Genomic DNA, 16,494 nt, shown 5'->3' with positions numbered 1-16,494 from the left:
AAGAGGCTCTTTAGTTCTTCCTCACTTTCTGCCATAAGGGTGGTGTCATCTGCATGTCTGAGGTTATTGATATTTCTCCTGGCAACCTTGATTCCAGCTTGTGCTTCATCCAGCCCAGCATTTCTCATGGCATACTCTGCATATAAGTTAAATAAGCAGGGTGACAATATACAGCCTTGACGTACTCCTTTTTGCATTTGGAAACAGTCTGTTGTTCAATGTCCAGTTCTGAATATTTAGAACAACTTTAATTATAAATTCAAAAAGCTAGAAACAGCCAGAATATCTCTTAACTGAGAAAAAATAAACTGTGGTACATCCATAAATCAAAATACTACTCAGCAATAACATGAATAACTTATTGATGAACACATTGACATGCATAAACCTCACAGGCATGTTACTAAGGGCAAGTAGCCACATTTAACAGAGTACAGAGGAGACAATCTTACGGATAGAAAATGCAAATAATTGCACCAAACCTGTTAGAACTACTAAACAAATCCAATAATGCTTCAAAATACAAAATCAATGTAAATGCTAACTCTGTGCCATAACAAAGGGAAAAGCTCTATAGAAATAGCACCTATATAGTCCTTCAAGTTTCTACCCATGCCAAACAGAATATCAATTTCTTCAATGATTATGCTCAGGCACTCAGTTGGGTCTGACTCTTTGTGACCCCATGGACTGTAGCCCGCCAGGTTCCTCTCCTGTCGGTGAGATTTCTCAGGCAAGAATACTGGAGTGGGTTGCCATTTCCTTTTCCCAGGGATCTTTCTGACCCAGGGATGGAACAATCTCTCTTGCATCTCCTGTATTAGCAAGTGGATTCTTTTCCACTGCACCACCTGGGAAGCCCAATTTAATTCACAGCAGCGGTATAATTAGTAAGAGTATATTACATACATAAAGGCAAATCACTGTACTTGAGCTTCTTTGAGATCTGACACTGGATAAATGAGAGTCATGTTACTGAAGAAGGACAAGAAGTTAGATTGGGAGATTGATCATAGGGAAATCGGGGTGACACAGAACCTTTCAGTGAAAGCGTATCACACGCAGTTAGGACAGCGGGGAACTCGAGGGCCAGGGTATAGATGCATAGGTCACAGTCAGGGAGAGACAGGCACAGGCTGGCGAGGAGGGAGCTGAGACCCCAGGAGAGGTCTCTGGACAGAAGCTGACTTGGAAAGAGGTTAGCAGATTGAAGGCCCGGTGAAGAAGGGGAAGTGAAAAGCACAGGGGAACCGGAACCGGAACCAACTAGAGGAGCAAGAGAGCACGTGCTACTGTGGACGGCAGGTTCCCATCCGGGGGGCCCAGAAGGACAGACACTGCGGACTCGGGGACAGGGCGCGGAAGGCCACACTCAGGGAGAAGACTCGAGACTCTGGAGGCAGGATGTGGCGCCGGCCAAGAGACCTACTCCCAGCGCCACAAAGACGCAGCAGGGCAGCGCTGTTCCGCCCATCAGGTCGCCAGCCAGGGCCGCAGCCTCTCAGTGCTGGCTCCTGGAAGAAGAGGCTGCGGGAAACACCAGGTACGCTGTCCGGAAAGTCTCCCCAGGGGCCACGTCCCACCACCGTGCTGCCTGCAGCTTCAGTTCAGCAGACATTGGCTGCTCTAGGTTGTGTCTCCTCTAAACATCTCTTTTACCCAAGTGTCCCTTCCTTTGAAATTCAGCCTGGAATTTCATTTCTTGAGCCTATTATATCCCACTTCTCATGATGCCCATGAAGGATAATACATCTGCCAAAAAGATTTTCCTTGACACAAACGGAATCAGGAGTGTGTGAGAAACCTAGGAAATTGAGATCAACAGAGAGATGAAGGAAAGAAATCTCCCCTCCAAAAAAAATAGAAGAATGTGTCAAAGACAGTCTTCACAATGTGTCCAGTGATCAGACCTGTGTTTTGATATTTTCCCAACAAGAAGTGAGAAAGTAGGAAAGTGATATTTTCCCATCATGAAGTGGGATGAGTAGAGGAAGCAGACTCTGAAAGACTTCATATTCTTACTTAACTTTATTGAGTCACTTTTGTCTTGTATAAAATGGATAGAAATCTATTTACCAATACTTGTTCCTACAATAATAATGTATATAAAAAACCTGTCAAGATGTATGCCTCATAGTTTATCTTCAACAGTAGTTAGCTCACTTCCCTCACTAACACCTAACATTTTCACCAAATGATATTCCAGATTAAACCAAATATGTTTATGCAACAGATCCAAACATTATGTCTCACTGATTTTTAGGAGAAACACACTTATTCCCTAAATATATATTTTTAATGAATAAAAAAAAAAGTCACACGGCAGTTTATCCTCAGGACAGATTTTTGAGGGTGTGTAAAGGAAGACCTAAAGAGCTTTAAATTTACTCACAATCTAGTAAAATTGCATCTGCTGTGAATGCCAGACTGCTTGCATTTCCTTCTTCAGGTCTCATACCTTCCCAAGTTTTCCTGTTGACAATTTATAATTTGTGCTGCATTAATCTTACTCCTCCACTGAGCCTCTGGTATAGCCCCTAAGACATAATCATCGGCCTTAGTTTTTTCCTCTTTAAATGCTCTCATTGCTCTTAGAGTAGAAACCACATTTACTCAAGACTTATCCCACCCTTGAAGAAAAATGAAACTGAAGGTTTGCTCACTCAGTGGTGTCCAAATCTTTGAGATTCCCTGGATCATAGCCTGCCAGGCTCCTCTGTCCATGGGATCCTCCAGGTAAAAGTGCTGGAGGGGGTAGTCATTCCCCTTCTGCAGGGGATCTTCCTGATCTAGGAATCAAACTCAGGTCTCCTCTATTGCAGGCAGATGCTTTAGCATCTGAGCCACCAGGGAAGCCCATGAATACTGCAGTCGGCAGTCTATCCCTTCTCCAGGGGATCTTCCCAGCCCTGGGATGGAGCTGGTGTCACCTGCATCAGGGGAATTCTGTACCAGCTGAGCTATCAGGGTGTACATATGTATATATACTTGTTCAGATTCTTTTTCTTTGGAGGTTACCATTACTATATTCATGTTGGTCTTTGTAAAAGTGAAGTGGCATAACAAACCTTCAAAAAGGGAATAAACCTACACTGCAGAAATATGTTGTTACCTCTAAGACAAAGCTGAAGCATACTAACACCATCTACTCGAAGGACAGAGTCAGTCATTAAGACTGCAGATCATGTTCTCATCTATAGCCCTAAACATAAAGCAGGCAACTCTTTTTCATTTGAAAGAGAGTAAGACTGAGCTTTAAAGACCTGGATTGGTATTTTGTAGGTGAAATTGTTGACAGGAAACTGCATTCCAGTGCAGTATTCCTGACATACTTTAGGAGGAAATACATGTGATTTGAGTCCAGTAAATTAGGTAGTAAACCTCTATTTGCTTCTCTTTGTGCCTAATAGATAATAAAGCGTTCATGTAATGTAAATATATGTATCTGACCTACCGAACAATAGCTTTGGAACCTACCCATATGCTGTTTTTGTTGAGATTTATAAAAAGATGTGTACCTTGTTTCAAATGGTTCCTGAAGTCTTGGTATGGAAAATGAAAATATTTCCTTTATACACACACAAAAAAGTGTGAGTCATAAAGGTGTTTAACAAAACAGAGCAAATTAAGAATACCTTCAAATTTTCTGAATATTTTTTTGTTAAGAAAATAATTAGACATAGTGAATTATTTGGTCCTCCCCAGTGGCTCAGAGGTAAAAGAATCTGCCTGCAATGTAGGAGACACAGGAGACATGAATTCAGTCCCTGGTTCAGGAAGATACCTTGGAGGAGGAAATGGCAACCAACCCCAGTATTCTTGCCTGGAAAATTCCATGGACAGAGAAGCCTGGCAGGCTAAATTCCATGGGGTGTCAGAGAGTTGGACTCGACTGAGGGACTAACACACACAAAAGAGTGAGTTATTTTTTCCTTTTGATTAGTTCATAGTGCAGAAAAAATTCCAGCTGCTCTTCCTTTCCTCGATTGTCCCTTCTCCACATGTCTACCTAAGAATTTCTATCCCTTATTTGCTTTACAACATTTGAAGCAAAAATGGAAGACATTCTGAGATCAAAGTCCTATGGACAAGCCAATTTAACCCAATTAACATATATGAAGAATTTGATAAATGGCTAAGATTATGGAGAAAAACTTACTCTACAGTCATAAAACCAAAGGTGTATAGTTTTTTTCCATTGTTTATTCTGAATCTAATAACACAAACATGGAAATCTCAGGAAAATATATTGAAGCTTACCAAAATGCCTAAAATATGTGTAGTCAATATTAAATAATCAACAAATGTTAATTTCTGGGCTTTATATTTTTGCCAGTCATGGAAAAAATTCTTCATTGTCTTCCACAACTTACAACACAACTAATCTTCCCTATAAATATAAATCATTATTCTCTTGGCATCGTGAACAGCCTAAGTCACTCTCTTCTTTAACAAACTCCTCATGGCATTTTTCACTTCTGTGTTTCTCACTGTGTAAATGATAGGATTTAACAAGGGAGTGAGGATTCCATAAAACACTGTCACCAACTTGTCAGCAGGGTAAGTGGCCACAGGACGTGCGTAAGTGAATATACATGGTCCAAAAAAGAGCACCACTGCTGTAAAGTGGGAGCCACATGTAGAGAGGGCTTTGTGTCGTCCTTCAGAGCTATGGGATTTCAGGGAGCTCAGGATGACTACGTAGGAAATGAGAAGCAGAAAAAAAATGAGCAAGGCCATGCCCCCAGTGTTGGCTGCCACCACCAATCCAAGCCTGTTGGTGTCGCTGCAGGAAATTTCCAACAGTGAGTAGAAATCGCACATGAAGTGATCAATGACATTGGTACTACAGAAGGTCAAGTCTCCTGTGAAAAGAATCTGCACGGTGGCATGCAGGATCCCCCCGATCCAGGCCACCACCACCAGGAGCTGGCAGAGCCCCTGTCGCATGATGGTTGTGTAGTGCAGAGGCTTGCAGATGGCCACATAGCGATCATAGGCCATGACAGTGAGGACGATGACCTCTGACGCTCCCAGAAAGTGCTCCATAAAGATCTGAGTCAGGCAGCCTCCCCAGGAGATGGTTCTCCTCTGGTACAGAAGGTCAAAAGTCATTTTAGGGGTGCTGACGGAGGTCAAGGAGGCATCTAACAAGGACAAATGGGTGAGAAAGAAGTACATGGGAGCTGAAAGCGTGGGGCTCAGGGAGACGGTGGTGACGATGAAAAGATTGGCCAGAACCGTGAACAGGAAAATGAACAGAAAGACAACGAAGAGTACTTTCTGCAAGTGTGGGTTCTGTGTGAGTCCCAGGAGAACAAATTCAGTCACATTGTTGGGAAGCCTGAAGAAATCCATTTAGAAAGTAGCACGTTCCTGGAGCCTCAATTATCTACAAAGGAATAAAGAATGATACCTATTAATCATGAAAGGATTGTGTTCTAAACTTCTTAGAAAAAATATTAAAAAAAAAAAACCAATCTATTCACTGTAACCGTGGAGCATTTCCTCAGCACTTCTGCCCAGTACTTGTTTCAAGTCTTTATTTTCTCCATGATACTTTCCATTTCTTCAGACACTTAGCACCTGTCCCCTGTGAAACACCTCTGCAGCAACATTTTATGTGTAATTTGCTGAATAAATACTGGGCTGTCTAAATGACATTTGGATTCTCATTCTGGTTCTCACTCATGTGACTCTGCAAAACTTCAGAATGTCCCACGCTTCTGAGTTTTCCTCTGTCTGTGAGGTTACAAATTATAATTATCAGATGTAACTTTTTAAGTTTACAATTGTTTCAAAGAATTAAGAATTTTTCCCGCTTCCATGAGGATTTGCATTTGAATTCTCTGCTCTAAAGAGGAAGTAAAGGCACCATCAATAAGTATCTGTTATAAGAAGGGAATTTAGGAAAATGTATATTAGTCATTGGTGATACACTCCAGCTGATATCAACCAGACACATAAACTGTTCCATTGCTTTCTCATTTACCTCTAGGGCCTGACATGATGTCTGCAGTGCCTGAATCCTATTGCATGCGTGCTCAGTCGTGTCCCACTCTTTTTGAGCCTATGGACTATAGCCTGCCCACCTGTCTCCTCTGTCCATGGAATTTTCCAGGCTAGAATACTAGAGCGGGGTTACCATTTCCTACTCCAAGGGATCTTCCCGACCCAGAGATTGAACCTGTATCTCCTGCATCTCTGCATTGGAAGATAGATTCCTTACCACTGCACTACCTGGGAAGCCCCTGAATCCCATTAGGTGATGAGTAAATACTTAGTGAATTGCCTTTTGCCCTGAGTAAAGTATAACTGCTTCCCCTGACGATACACCTATGATAAATTCAAGTGTTCTTTACCCCCTGCTCTGTTTATCATTAGTCTCTACTTCATGAGAACCATAAGTAAATATTTGGAAAGAAGTTGCACTCCAGTTTAATAGTTCCTCACACACTATTAATTGTGTGGAATAAATATGCATATGTCCAGTTATCTCTAGGAAAGGGTAAGTTACTGGGTTACTTTACCTTCTGTGTAATTATGGTGTTTGTTTCTTGTTATTCTTTAGTCTTCAAAATTATGTTCCGCATTCAATTTGACAGTTATATTCAGTAAATTTACAGCTTCTTTCTGTAAATGTGGATAAACAACTCATGTAGGTGTTAAGTACACAAAGATCTTTCATGCAGAGGATATCCTTATTTCAAAGTTCTGAAGGTAAAAATTTGATGTGAAGAATGAAAAGAAATAGGTTGATAGGTAAGATAGAAAGTTAACGTGCTACACATATAACATGTATACACAGACTAACACAAACGCATATGAAATCTTTTACTTAAGTACCTATCACAGGCTTACTCATTCAACAAACATTTATTGCTTACTTATTGTGTGTGTTAATGTATGTTTGTTTACACAATGTCATGAAGAGTGTCCTAGTTAAATGCCTTTGATGCCTGAAATTTCATTACCAAAGAGAGGCAAGGCGTCCATCCACAGTAAGAATGGAATTCACACTCCCTTATGTTTCTGCTACATATAGTACTGTGTCTTCTTCTCCCATGTTCCCATAGCATTCATCTTCCTGGTCCTAGGTTACCACAGTACCATTAATAACAGAATGAAAAATTGGGGGTACATATATTTTCCAAAGAAAAGAGAAGAGAAAAGATAAACATAAAATGTATTCTGCAAAACATATGTCTTTCTTTTCAAAGATAAATGGATATAATCTTTTATTTTTCAATTATCCAGAGGAAAATTGTTTATATTTATGTACAAATGTACAGCAGCTCCATTGGATTTTATTATTTTCAGGTGGGTTCCCCCAAGAGAACAAAAAAGGATACAGTATACAGAAAATAAGAGTTAGACCTGCTTAAAAATGTTTTTGAAATGAATATGAAAAAAATAAATCACTTTTCCATTTTTCTTTGGCTCCACAATATTCACTCTAGGAATAAACCCTGACAAAAAAATACTTTTAAAGGACAAAAATAATTTATAATTATGTTCAACACAAATATTAAGAGCTGCAGAAACTTAGAAACAACATGGAATGTTCAAAATTGGAGAAATGGATGATTAAATGGAGGGCATTACTTTGATTACTGTGTAGATTTTAAAAATTGTGCAGTATCACTGGAAGATTCTCAATTTGTAATATAAAGTGGAGAAAATCTGGATGCAAATTTGAATTTTATAATTATTCTATTTTAATCCTAACTTGTGTATAACTCAAACTACATTTAAATATATATCCATAAGAAATAAACCAACTTTTTTATTTCTAAAATGATATTATATATGTGTCTATCTTTCTTAAAATTTTGTACGCTGAATGAGATTTCAATGTCAGGTGAAGATAAGCAGTGATTACATGATTTATAAGGTCAATTTAAACCCAAGAATCTGTGATTGTACAATTTCCTGGAAAAAAAAATCTCACCTGCGCTCAGCTATGTGTGACATGGATCCATAGACAGGGCCTCAGGAAGCTCTTAGTTCACCAAGAAAAAGTGAAGCTGTAAGATTTTAAAATGTCAACTAGCTCAGCTACAATAAGTATCTTTGTTGATTTATAAATGATATCTTTGGATGAGCCTTAAAAGTATGGCCATATATATTGTTTGTAGGAAAATCTGTAGGTTCCTAGCTGTGGCTAATAGGACCCCAGGGGTATTCGACTGTCATTAGCAGACCTTGCCAAGTACTCAATTATTTCACATAAGTTAACTGAAGAGCGCAGGAAAACTTTTACAGAACTCATCTTTAATTCTGAATGTCTCTTGTGTCTACAAGAAGACAAAGCACTATGGCAAGAGCAAGAAAATAGTTGAGTTCTTATGAATTTAGACATTTGATAACATATGGGTTTATTATGAGGTCTCAATATTTAGTATTATACAAATTAAACATCTAAGTGGGTGACCGATTTTAAAATTTTATTATAATAATTATTTTTAATTGATCTACTGTTCATGCTGATCATAATTTTAAAATATTGCTTTCAGATATACATCATTTATAATTATAAATCCTACTGCAGTATTGTCACTTTGCATCAGGTAAAGTATACAGTTCTTTGAATTCTTTCCTGTGTCAATTCTGGAATTAGATTAACATGATAATGTTAAAGATAATTCTATTCTTAAATTATACAGAGAGATGTTGAAATGCATTTATTTCAGTCATTTAAATTAATTATACAATATTTATATGGCATACAAAAAAATGGCTTCCCTCATAGCTCAGTTGGTAAAAATATGTGCCTGCAATGCAGGAGACCAGGGTTCAATCCCTGGGTTGGGAAGATCCCTTGGAGTAGGAAATGGCAACCCACTCCAGTATTCTTACCTGGAGAATCCCATGGACAGAAAAGCCTGGCAGGCTATAGTCCATGGGATCGCAAGAGTCAGACACAACTTAGCGACTAAACCACCACCACAAAAAATGGGCAATAATACCACAATTTATAACAGGAAAATACAAAGACAGGAAAGAAGAATGTCATTTACCAAGGAGAAATAAGAAGCCAGGAGACCAAATCTTGGACCAAGGTCCTTATCTCAATTACTGTTTACAACTGAAGTGACCGGACGCATTTACACTGCCACCTACTGTAAGGCCCATTACAATTGTCTATGTAAATAAATAAATACTGATTTGATATTTGAAAACATTTTTTTAAATAAATTTAAATAAATTCAACTCAGAAATATTTCTGTGTAGATCAACACTCATTCAGCATGTTTGATTATGCTTGCATTACTAAGAAGAAAACACTTTGTACCTAATGCTCAATTATAGGGGTTCCCCAGGCGGCTCAGACAGTTAAGAATCTGCCTACAATGAGGAAGACCCCATTGATCCCTGGATTGGGAAGATCCCCTGGAGAAGGGAATGGCCACTCGCTTTGGTATTCTTGCCTCGGAAATCCCATGGACAGAGGAATCTAGCGGGCTACAGTCCATGGGGTGGCAAAGAGTGGGATACTACTGAGCGACTAATACTTTCACTTTCTTGGTGGCTCAAATGGTAAAGAATTTTCTTGGAATGCGAGAGACCTGGGTTTAATCCCTGGGTCTGGGGGATCCCCTGGAGAGGGAAATGGCTACCCACTCCAGTGCTCTTGCCTGGAGAATCCTATCAATAGAGAAGCCTGGCAGGCTACCATTCATGGAGTTACAGAGTCTGACATGACTGAGTAACTAACTGGTTGTTTAGGAAAAATCAATTGGCTCCAGAGAATGTGATCACTGTGAGCAGCATGTATTATGAAAGAAAAGAGTTTAAGAAAAGTGAAACCACTTGATCAAACTTATGTTCACTGGACAGTCCAGTATTAGGGTACACTAATAACATCTGCGGTGCCAGATGCCAAAGACAGTTTGAATGAGAATTTGAAACTATCTAAACAATTATTAGGGGTACGGATTTTCCTGAAGTGTCATCATGAAAATGTCATGATCTTGACTTTATATTTGGAATGAAAGTCAGATCAGAGAAATAGCATGCAGTAACAAAGCCATCATTCCCAACCTCATAAAAGATTGAAACCCATTCGGAATTGTCTGTTAAGTGGTCATCCAGTCTCTACTTAATTAGCTACAGTGCTGGGTAGATATATTGATTTAGAACCCCTATGCCTGTCTATTCAACTCCCCAAGCCCGGGAACAGCATAAAAAGGAAAGAGCGTGCGATCAGGTCCAAATCATAGAAGGTTTCCATAAAAATGTTCTTCAAAAGAGGAGCTCCCGGAACTATACCAGGAAAGTCTGTTTTCAGAATACAAGTTCAAGGACATAGTGACTTAAAATTCCAGAGAGACAGCAACTAAGATTCTGAAATCTGAAGGGTAAACCAGAAGGAATGCAAGAGAAATTATATATGGATCTTATTAGAGTTGATCAGAAATTACTTGAAGGATGGTTTGATTTTTGTTGTCAGGACTAATTTTACAAAAACAATGTACCTGCTAAAGTATTCTAATGGGGAACTTCATGCATTTAAATAGGTAGAGAAATACATCCTCAAAATAACAAATCCCTCAGGAACAGAGATCATGTTTAGTCCAATCCGAGGAATCTTTCATCACAGAAGGACAATGACATCTCCAATGTGTTTTTACCAGGAATGGAAATGTTTCGGAGAGGTGAACTGTCATCTCATAACTTCTCCAGTTTTACTTCTAATTGAAGTAGAAGTAAAATAAATAAAATTTACGGCAAAAATATTTTTTTCTGGGTAGAATTACAGAACTTGGAAACACCTTTCAATTTACCTAAGTGAAAAGTGAAGTTGCTCAGTCGTATCCGACTCTTTGCGACCCCATGGACTATACCAGGCTCCTCCATCCATTGAATTTTCCAGGCACGAGTACTGGGGTAGGTTGCCATTTCCTCCTCCATAACTAAGTAAAGTACTTGTAAAAACAGGGAAAGCTGTTTAAGGTTATAGAAGATGATGGCATAGTCTGAAAGAAAACTAATGTCTCATGATCCTGAAGCTAATGTCCTTACTCTCCATCACATTTTCATGACAATAATATGTGCTAAATATTGTTATGACATAGCGTCAATTGATTTCTTTTCTTTTTTAATTTGGCAACTTTTTTTCATTTTTTTTTAAATTTATTTTTTTAATTTTTATTTTAACTTTATTTTCTTTACAATACTGTATTGATTTTGCCATACATTGACATGAATACACCATGGGTGTACATGCGTTCCCAAACATGAACCCCTCTCCCATCTCCCTCCCCATAACATCTTTCTGGGTCATCCCCGTGGACTAGCCCCAAGCATCCTGTATCCTGCATCGGACATAGACAGGCGATTCATTTCTTACATGATAGTATACATGTTTCAATGCCATTCTCCCAGATCATCCCACCCTCTCCCTCTCCCTCAGAGTCAAAAAGTCCGCTTTACAAATCTGTGTCTCTTTTTCTGTCTTGCATACAGGATCATCATTGCCATCTTTCTAAATTCCATATATATGTGTTAGTATACTGTATTGGTGTTTTTCTGGCTTACTTCACTCTGTATAATAGGCTCCAGTTTCATCCACCTCATTAGAACTGATTCAAATGTATTCTTTTTAATGGCTGAGTAATACTCCATTGTGTATATGTACCACAGCTTTCTTATCCATTCATCTGCTGATGGACATCTAGGTTGTTTCAATCTCCTGGCTATTATAAACAGTGCTGAGATGAACATTGGGGAACATGTGTCTCTTTCTATTCCGGTTTCCTCGGTGTGTATGCCCAGTGGTGGGATTGCTGGGTCATATGGCAGTTCTATTTCCAGGTTTTTAAGGAATCTCCACACTGTTCTCCATAGTGGCTGTACTAGTTTGCATTCCCACCAACAGTGTAGGAGGGTTCCCTTTTCTCCACACCCTCTCCAGCATTTATTGCTTGTAGACTTTTGGATCGCAGACATTCTGACTGGTGTGAAGTGTTACCTCATTGTGGTCTTGATTTGCATTTCTCTGATGATGAGTGATGTTGAGCATCTTTTCATGTGTTTGTTAGCCATACATATATCTTCTTTGGAGAAATGTCTATTTAGTTCTTTGGCCCATTTTTTGATTGGGTCATTTATTTTTCTGGAATTGAGCTGCAGGAGTTGCTTGTATATTTTTGAGATTAGTTGTTTGTCAGTTGCTTCATTTGCTATTATTTTCTCCCATTCAGAAGGCTGTCTTTTCACCTTGCTTATAGTTTCCTTTGTTGTGCAGAAGCTTTTAATTTTAATTAGATCCCATTTGTTTATTTTTGCTTTTATTTCCAGAATTCTGGGGGGTGGATCATAGAGGATCCTGCTGTGATTTATGTCTGAGAGTGTTTTGCCTATGTTCTCCTCTAGGAGTTTTATAGTTTCTGGTCTTACATTTAGATCTTTAATCCATTTTGAGTTTATTTTTGTGTGTGGTGTTAGAAAGTGATCTAGTTTCATTCTTTTACAAGTTGTTGACCAGTTTTCCCAGCACCACTTGTTAAAGAGATTGTCTTTAATCCATTGTATATTCTTGCCTCCTTTGTCAAAGTTAAGGTGTCCATATGTGTGTGGATTTATCTCTGGGCTTTCTATTTTGTTCCATTGATCTGTATTCTGTCTTTGTGCCAGTACCATACTGTCTTGATGACTGTGGCTTTATAGTAGAGCCTGAAGTCAGGCAAGTTGATTCCTCCAGTTCCATTCTTCTTTTTCAAGATTGCTTTGGCTATTCAAGGTTTTTTGTATTTCCATACAAATCTGGAAATTATTTGTTCTAGTTCTGTGAAAAATATCGCTGGTAGCTTGATAGGGATTGCATTGAATTTGTAGATTGCTTTAGGTAATATACTCATTTTCACTATATTGATTCTTCCAATCCATGAACATGGTATATTTCTCCATCTATTAGTGTCCTCTTTGATTTCTTTCATCAGTGTTTTATAGTTTTCTATATATAGGTCTTTTTGTTTCTTTTGGTAGATATATTCCTAAGTATTTTATTCTTTTCATTGCAATGGTGAATGTCTTCACAGCTCAATTCTACCAAAAATTTTGAGAAGAGCTAACACCTATCCTACTCAAACTCTTCCATTGCAGAGGAAGGTAAACTTCCAAACTCATTCTATGAGGCCACCATCACCCTAATACCAAAACCTGACAAAGATGCTAGAAAAAAAAGAAAACTACAGGCCAATATCACTGATGAACATAGATGCAAAAATCCTCAACAAAATTCTAGCAATCAGAATCCAACAACACATTAAAAAGATCATACACCATGACCAAGTGGGCTTTATCCCAGGATGCAAGGATTCTTCAATATCCACAAATCAATCAATGTAATTCCCCACATTAACAAATTGAAAAATATAAGCCATATGATTATCTCAATAGATGCAGAGAAGGCCTTTGACAAAATTCAACATCCATTTATGATAAAAACTCTCCAGAAAGCAGGAATAGAAGGAACATACCTCAACATAATAAAAGCTATATATGACAAACCCAAAGCAAACATTATCCTCAAGTGTGAAAAATTGAAAGCATTTCCCCTAAAGTCAGAAACAAGACAAGGGTGCCCACTTTCACCACTACGATTCAACATAGTTCTGGAAGTTTTGGCCACAGCAATCAGAGCAGAAAAAGAAATAAAAGGAATCCAAATTTAAAAGAAGAAGTAAAACTCTCACTGTTTGCAGGTGACATGATCCTCTACATAGAAAACCCTAAAGACTCCACCAGAAAATTACTAGAGCTAATCAATGAATATAGTAAAGTTGCAGGATATAAAATCAACACACATAAATCCGTTGCATTCCTATACACTAATAATGAGAAAGTAGAAAAAGAAATTAAGGAAACAATTCCATTCATTCACTTTAATTCAAAAGGGTCTTTTATACCTTTACTTGTACATAGAGGGAAATGAAAAATGCAAGGTCATACAGAGTCAGCCCAAACATTTCAGCAGTTTTGCCCTTATCGAAACCAGGATTTTTTCTGCAAACCTTTCCCACAAATAATGTTGTGTACATTATCTTCTGGCCTTGGAGGCCTGTGAAACATTTTATGACCCTTTTTTGATAAAGACTGCTCAACCAGAAAACTTATTTTCCCTCAAAGTGTTTTTTCTTTATATTTCTAATCTATGTCAGCCTTAGAAAATGCCTAACAGAGTTACATTTCACAGAGTAAAGATGAAGTGAGTTACAAGAAAGAACCAATTATCTCAAAAGTCTGATGTGGTTAATTTCAAGGCTACACTTGTTTTTCTTACATTCCAACTATGTTAACTAATGCACTCCCAGTGCACAGTGGATAAGAGATATGGGAACTTAGCAACAAGCATTGGCCCTATAATGAAATCCTACACCAGCACTACTCTAATAACTTTTAACTCTTTGAAAGGCTCTATGTTGTAGGCTTTCTGTGCCTCTCACAATTGGGAGGCTGTAAATAATCATATGCATAGCTCCAAGAGTCTGGATGTATCTGCCAAGCAAGCTAGAATGCTAACAGAGGAGGTTTGATTTGAAATATTCCTCTCATGTCCAGGAGACTTATTAGCTATAGCCCTAAGTTGATTTTCTCCAGAGAAAGGTGGTCAAGGATAGTCCCCTGTTAATGTCAGAAGCGTTGGTGACAGGCATAATACAATAAGGCAGACAGAACCTGGTTTTGTGGTAGAAGCCCGAGAAAGCCTAGGGAGCCCCTCGAGTCCTGAAGCCTTGCTTAACAGTTCTCTTCCACATGACCTTGTCATGGGTGGGATCTCCCGTGGTGGCTCCCAGCAACCAACTCTTGGAGTTCACTCAAATTCACCTCCATCGAGTCAGTGATGCAAGTGGTCAAATAGAAGATGGCAAGAGTGAACATCGACATTCTAGGAATCAGCAAACTAAAATGGACTGGTTGGGTGAATTCAAATGACCATTGTATCTACTACTGTGGGCAGGAATCCCTTAGAAGAAATGGAGTAGCCATCATGGTCAACAAAACTGTCCAAAATTCACAGTATTACACACTTTCAAATTATGAAAATAGCAGGAGCTTACACCTGGATACTGCAGTAAACATGGTTGGGATCAAGGATTAACCATTTGTTCTATCATGTAGGAATAAGAAACTAGATTCAAGATGAAAGTTCTCTGCATGTACTTCTCAAAGTCTTTCCCTGCCTCAAGTTTACAAAGATAATTATCTTTAAACATTTTAAAGTTATTTATTTCACATTTACATATATAACCCACAAAGACTATACTTTTTAAAGTATAGTGTGACATGAAAATACACTGTTCTATCACAAGGATAAATAGGGACTTCCTTAGCAGTCTAGTGGTTAAGACTCTGTGCTTCCAATGCAGGGATGCAGGTTCGACCCCCGGGTGAGGAACTAAAATCGCATGTGCCTTGTGGCACAGACAAAAAATAAACTAAATTTTTTTTTAATCATGATTTTCTTAAAACAAAAAAAAAGGATAAAGAAATTTTCCCAGTACATATATTGAATAACAATTCTGTCTCCCAATACCCTGCAACAGCATTATTTCCAGATACAAAAGTATATTTACTATTGTATTTCTTAGCTTTCTCTTTTGTTCAATCAATATACATATCCATGAGCCAGTACCATAGTGTTTAAATTATGACAGTGTTTCAGACACTATTGTGATATCTGAAAAAAAAATCACTATTTAATTCACTATTTTAAAGCATAGTGCTCACTTTGGCAGCATATATACTAAAATTGGAATGATGCAGAGAAGATTAGTATGGCCCCTGCGCAAGGATGACACACAAATTCGTGAAGCATTACATATTTTTTAAATGGATTAAGGATCTAAACATAAGACCAGAAACTATAAAACTCCTAGAGGAAAACATAGGCAAAACACTATCCAACATAAATCACAGCAGGATACTCTATGACCCACCTCCCAGAGTAACGAATATAAAAGTAAAAACAAACAAATGGGACCTCAGTTCACTTCAGTTCAGTCGCTCAGTTGTGTCCGACTCTTTGAGATCCCATGAATCTCAGCACACCAGGCCTCCCTGTCCATCACCAACTCCTGCAGTTCACTCAAACTCATGTCCTTGGAGTCAGTGATGCCATCCAACCATCTCATCCTCTGTCGTCCCCTTCTCCTGTCCCCAATCCCTCCCATCATCAGAGTCTTTTCCAATGAGTCAAGTCTTCACATGAGGTGGGCAAAGTATTGGAGTTTCAGCTTCAGCATCAGTCCTTCAATAAACAATCAGGACTGGTCTCCTTTAGGATGGACTGGTTGGATCTCCTTGTAGTCCAAGGGACTCTAAAGAGTCTTCTCCAACACCACAGTACAAAAGCAGCAATTCTTCAGTGCTCAGCTTTCTTCACAGTCCAACTCTCTCATCCATACATGACTACTGGAAAAACCATAGCCTTGACTAGATGGACCTTTGTTGGCAAAGTAATATCTCTGCTTTTTAATATGCTATCTA

At 38.6% G+C, this 16,494-nt stretch overlaps 1 protein-coding gene and 1 non-coding gene across 2 annotated transcripts; one reads left to right on the top strand and one right to left on the bottom strand.

Annotated features, from left to right (window-relative positions):
• Nucleotides 1-4,431: 4,431 nt before the first annotated feature.
• On the bottom strand, nt 4,432-5,358 carry LOC138420719 (olfactory receptor 4C13-like). Its single transcript, XM_069554144.1, has one exon. It carries the CDS (start codon nt 5,356-5,358, stop codon nt 4,432-4,434), a length of 927 nt encoding a protein of 308 aa, XP_069410245.1.
• A 10,369-nt stretch (nt 5,359-15,727) lies between these two features.
• On the top strand, nt 15,728-15,834 carry LOC138421421 (U6 spliceosomal RNA). The gene has a single exon (XR_011249500.1). It is a non-coding gene; the product is annotated as a U6 spliceosomal RNA (small nuclear RNA).
• The last annotated feature ends 660 nt before the right edge of the window (nt 15,835-16,494 follow it).

The sequence above is a fragment of the Ovis canadensis genome, chromosome 15 (assembly GCF_042477335.2).
Source record: "Ovis canadensis isolate MfBH-ARS-UI-01 breed Bighorn chromosome 15, ARS-UI_OviCan_v2, whole genome shotgun sequence".
NCBI lineage: Eukaryota > Metazoa > Chordata > Mammalia > Artiodactyla > Bovidae > Ovis > Ovis canadensis.
The sequence above is the reverse complement of the archived record's forward strand: the minus strand, read 5'-3'. Positions and strand labels throughout refer to the sequence as shown.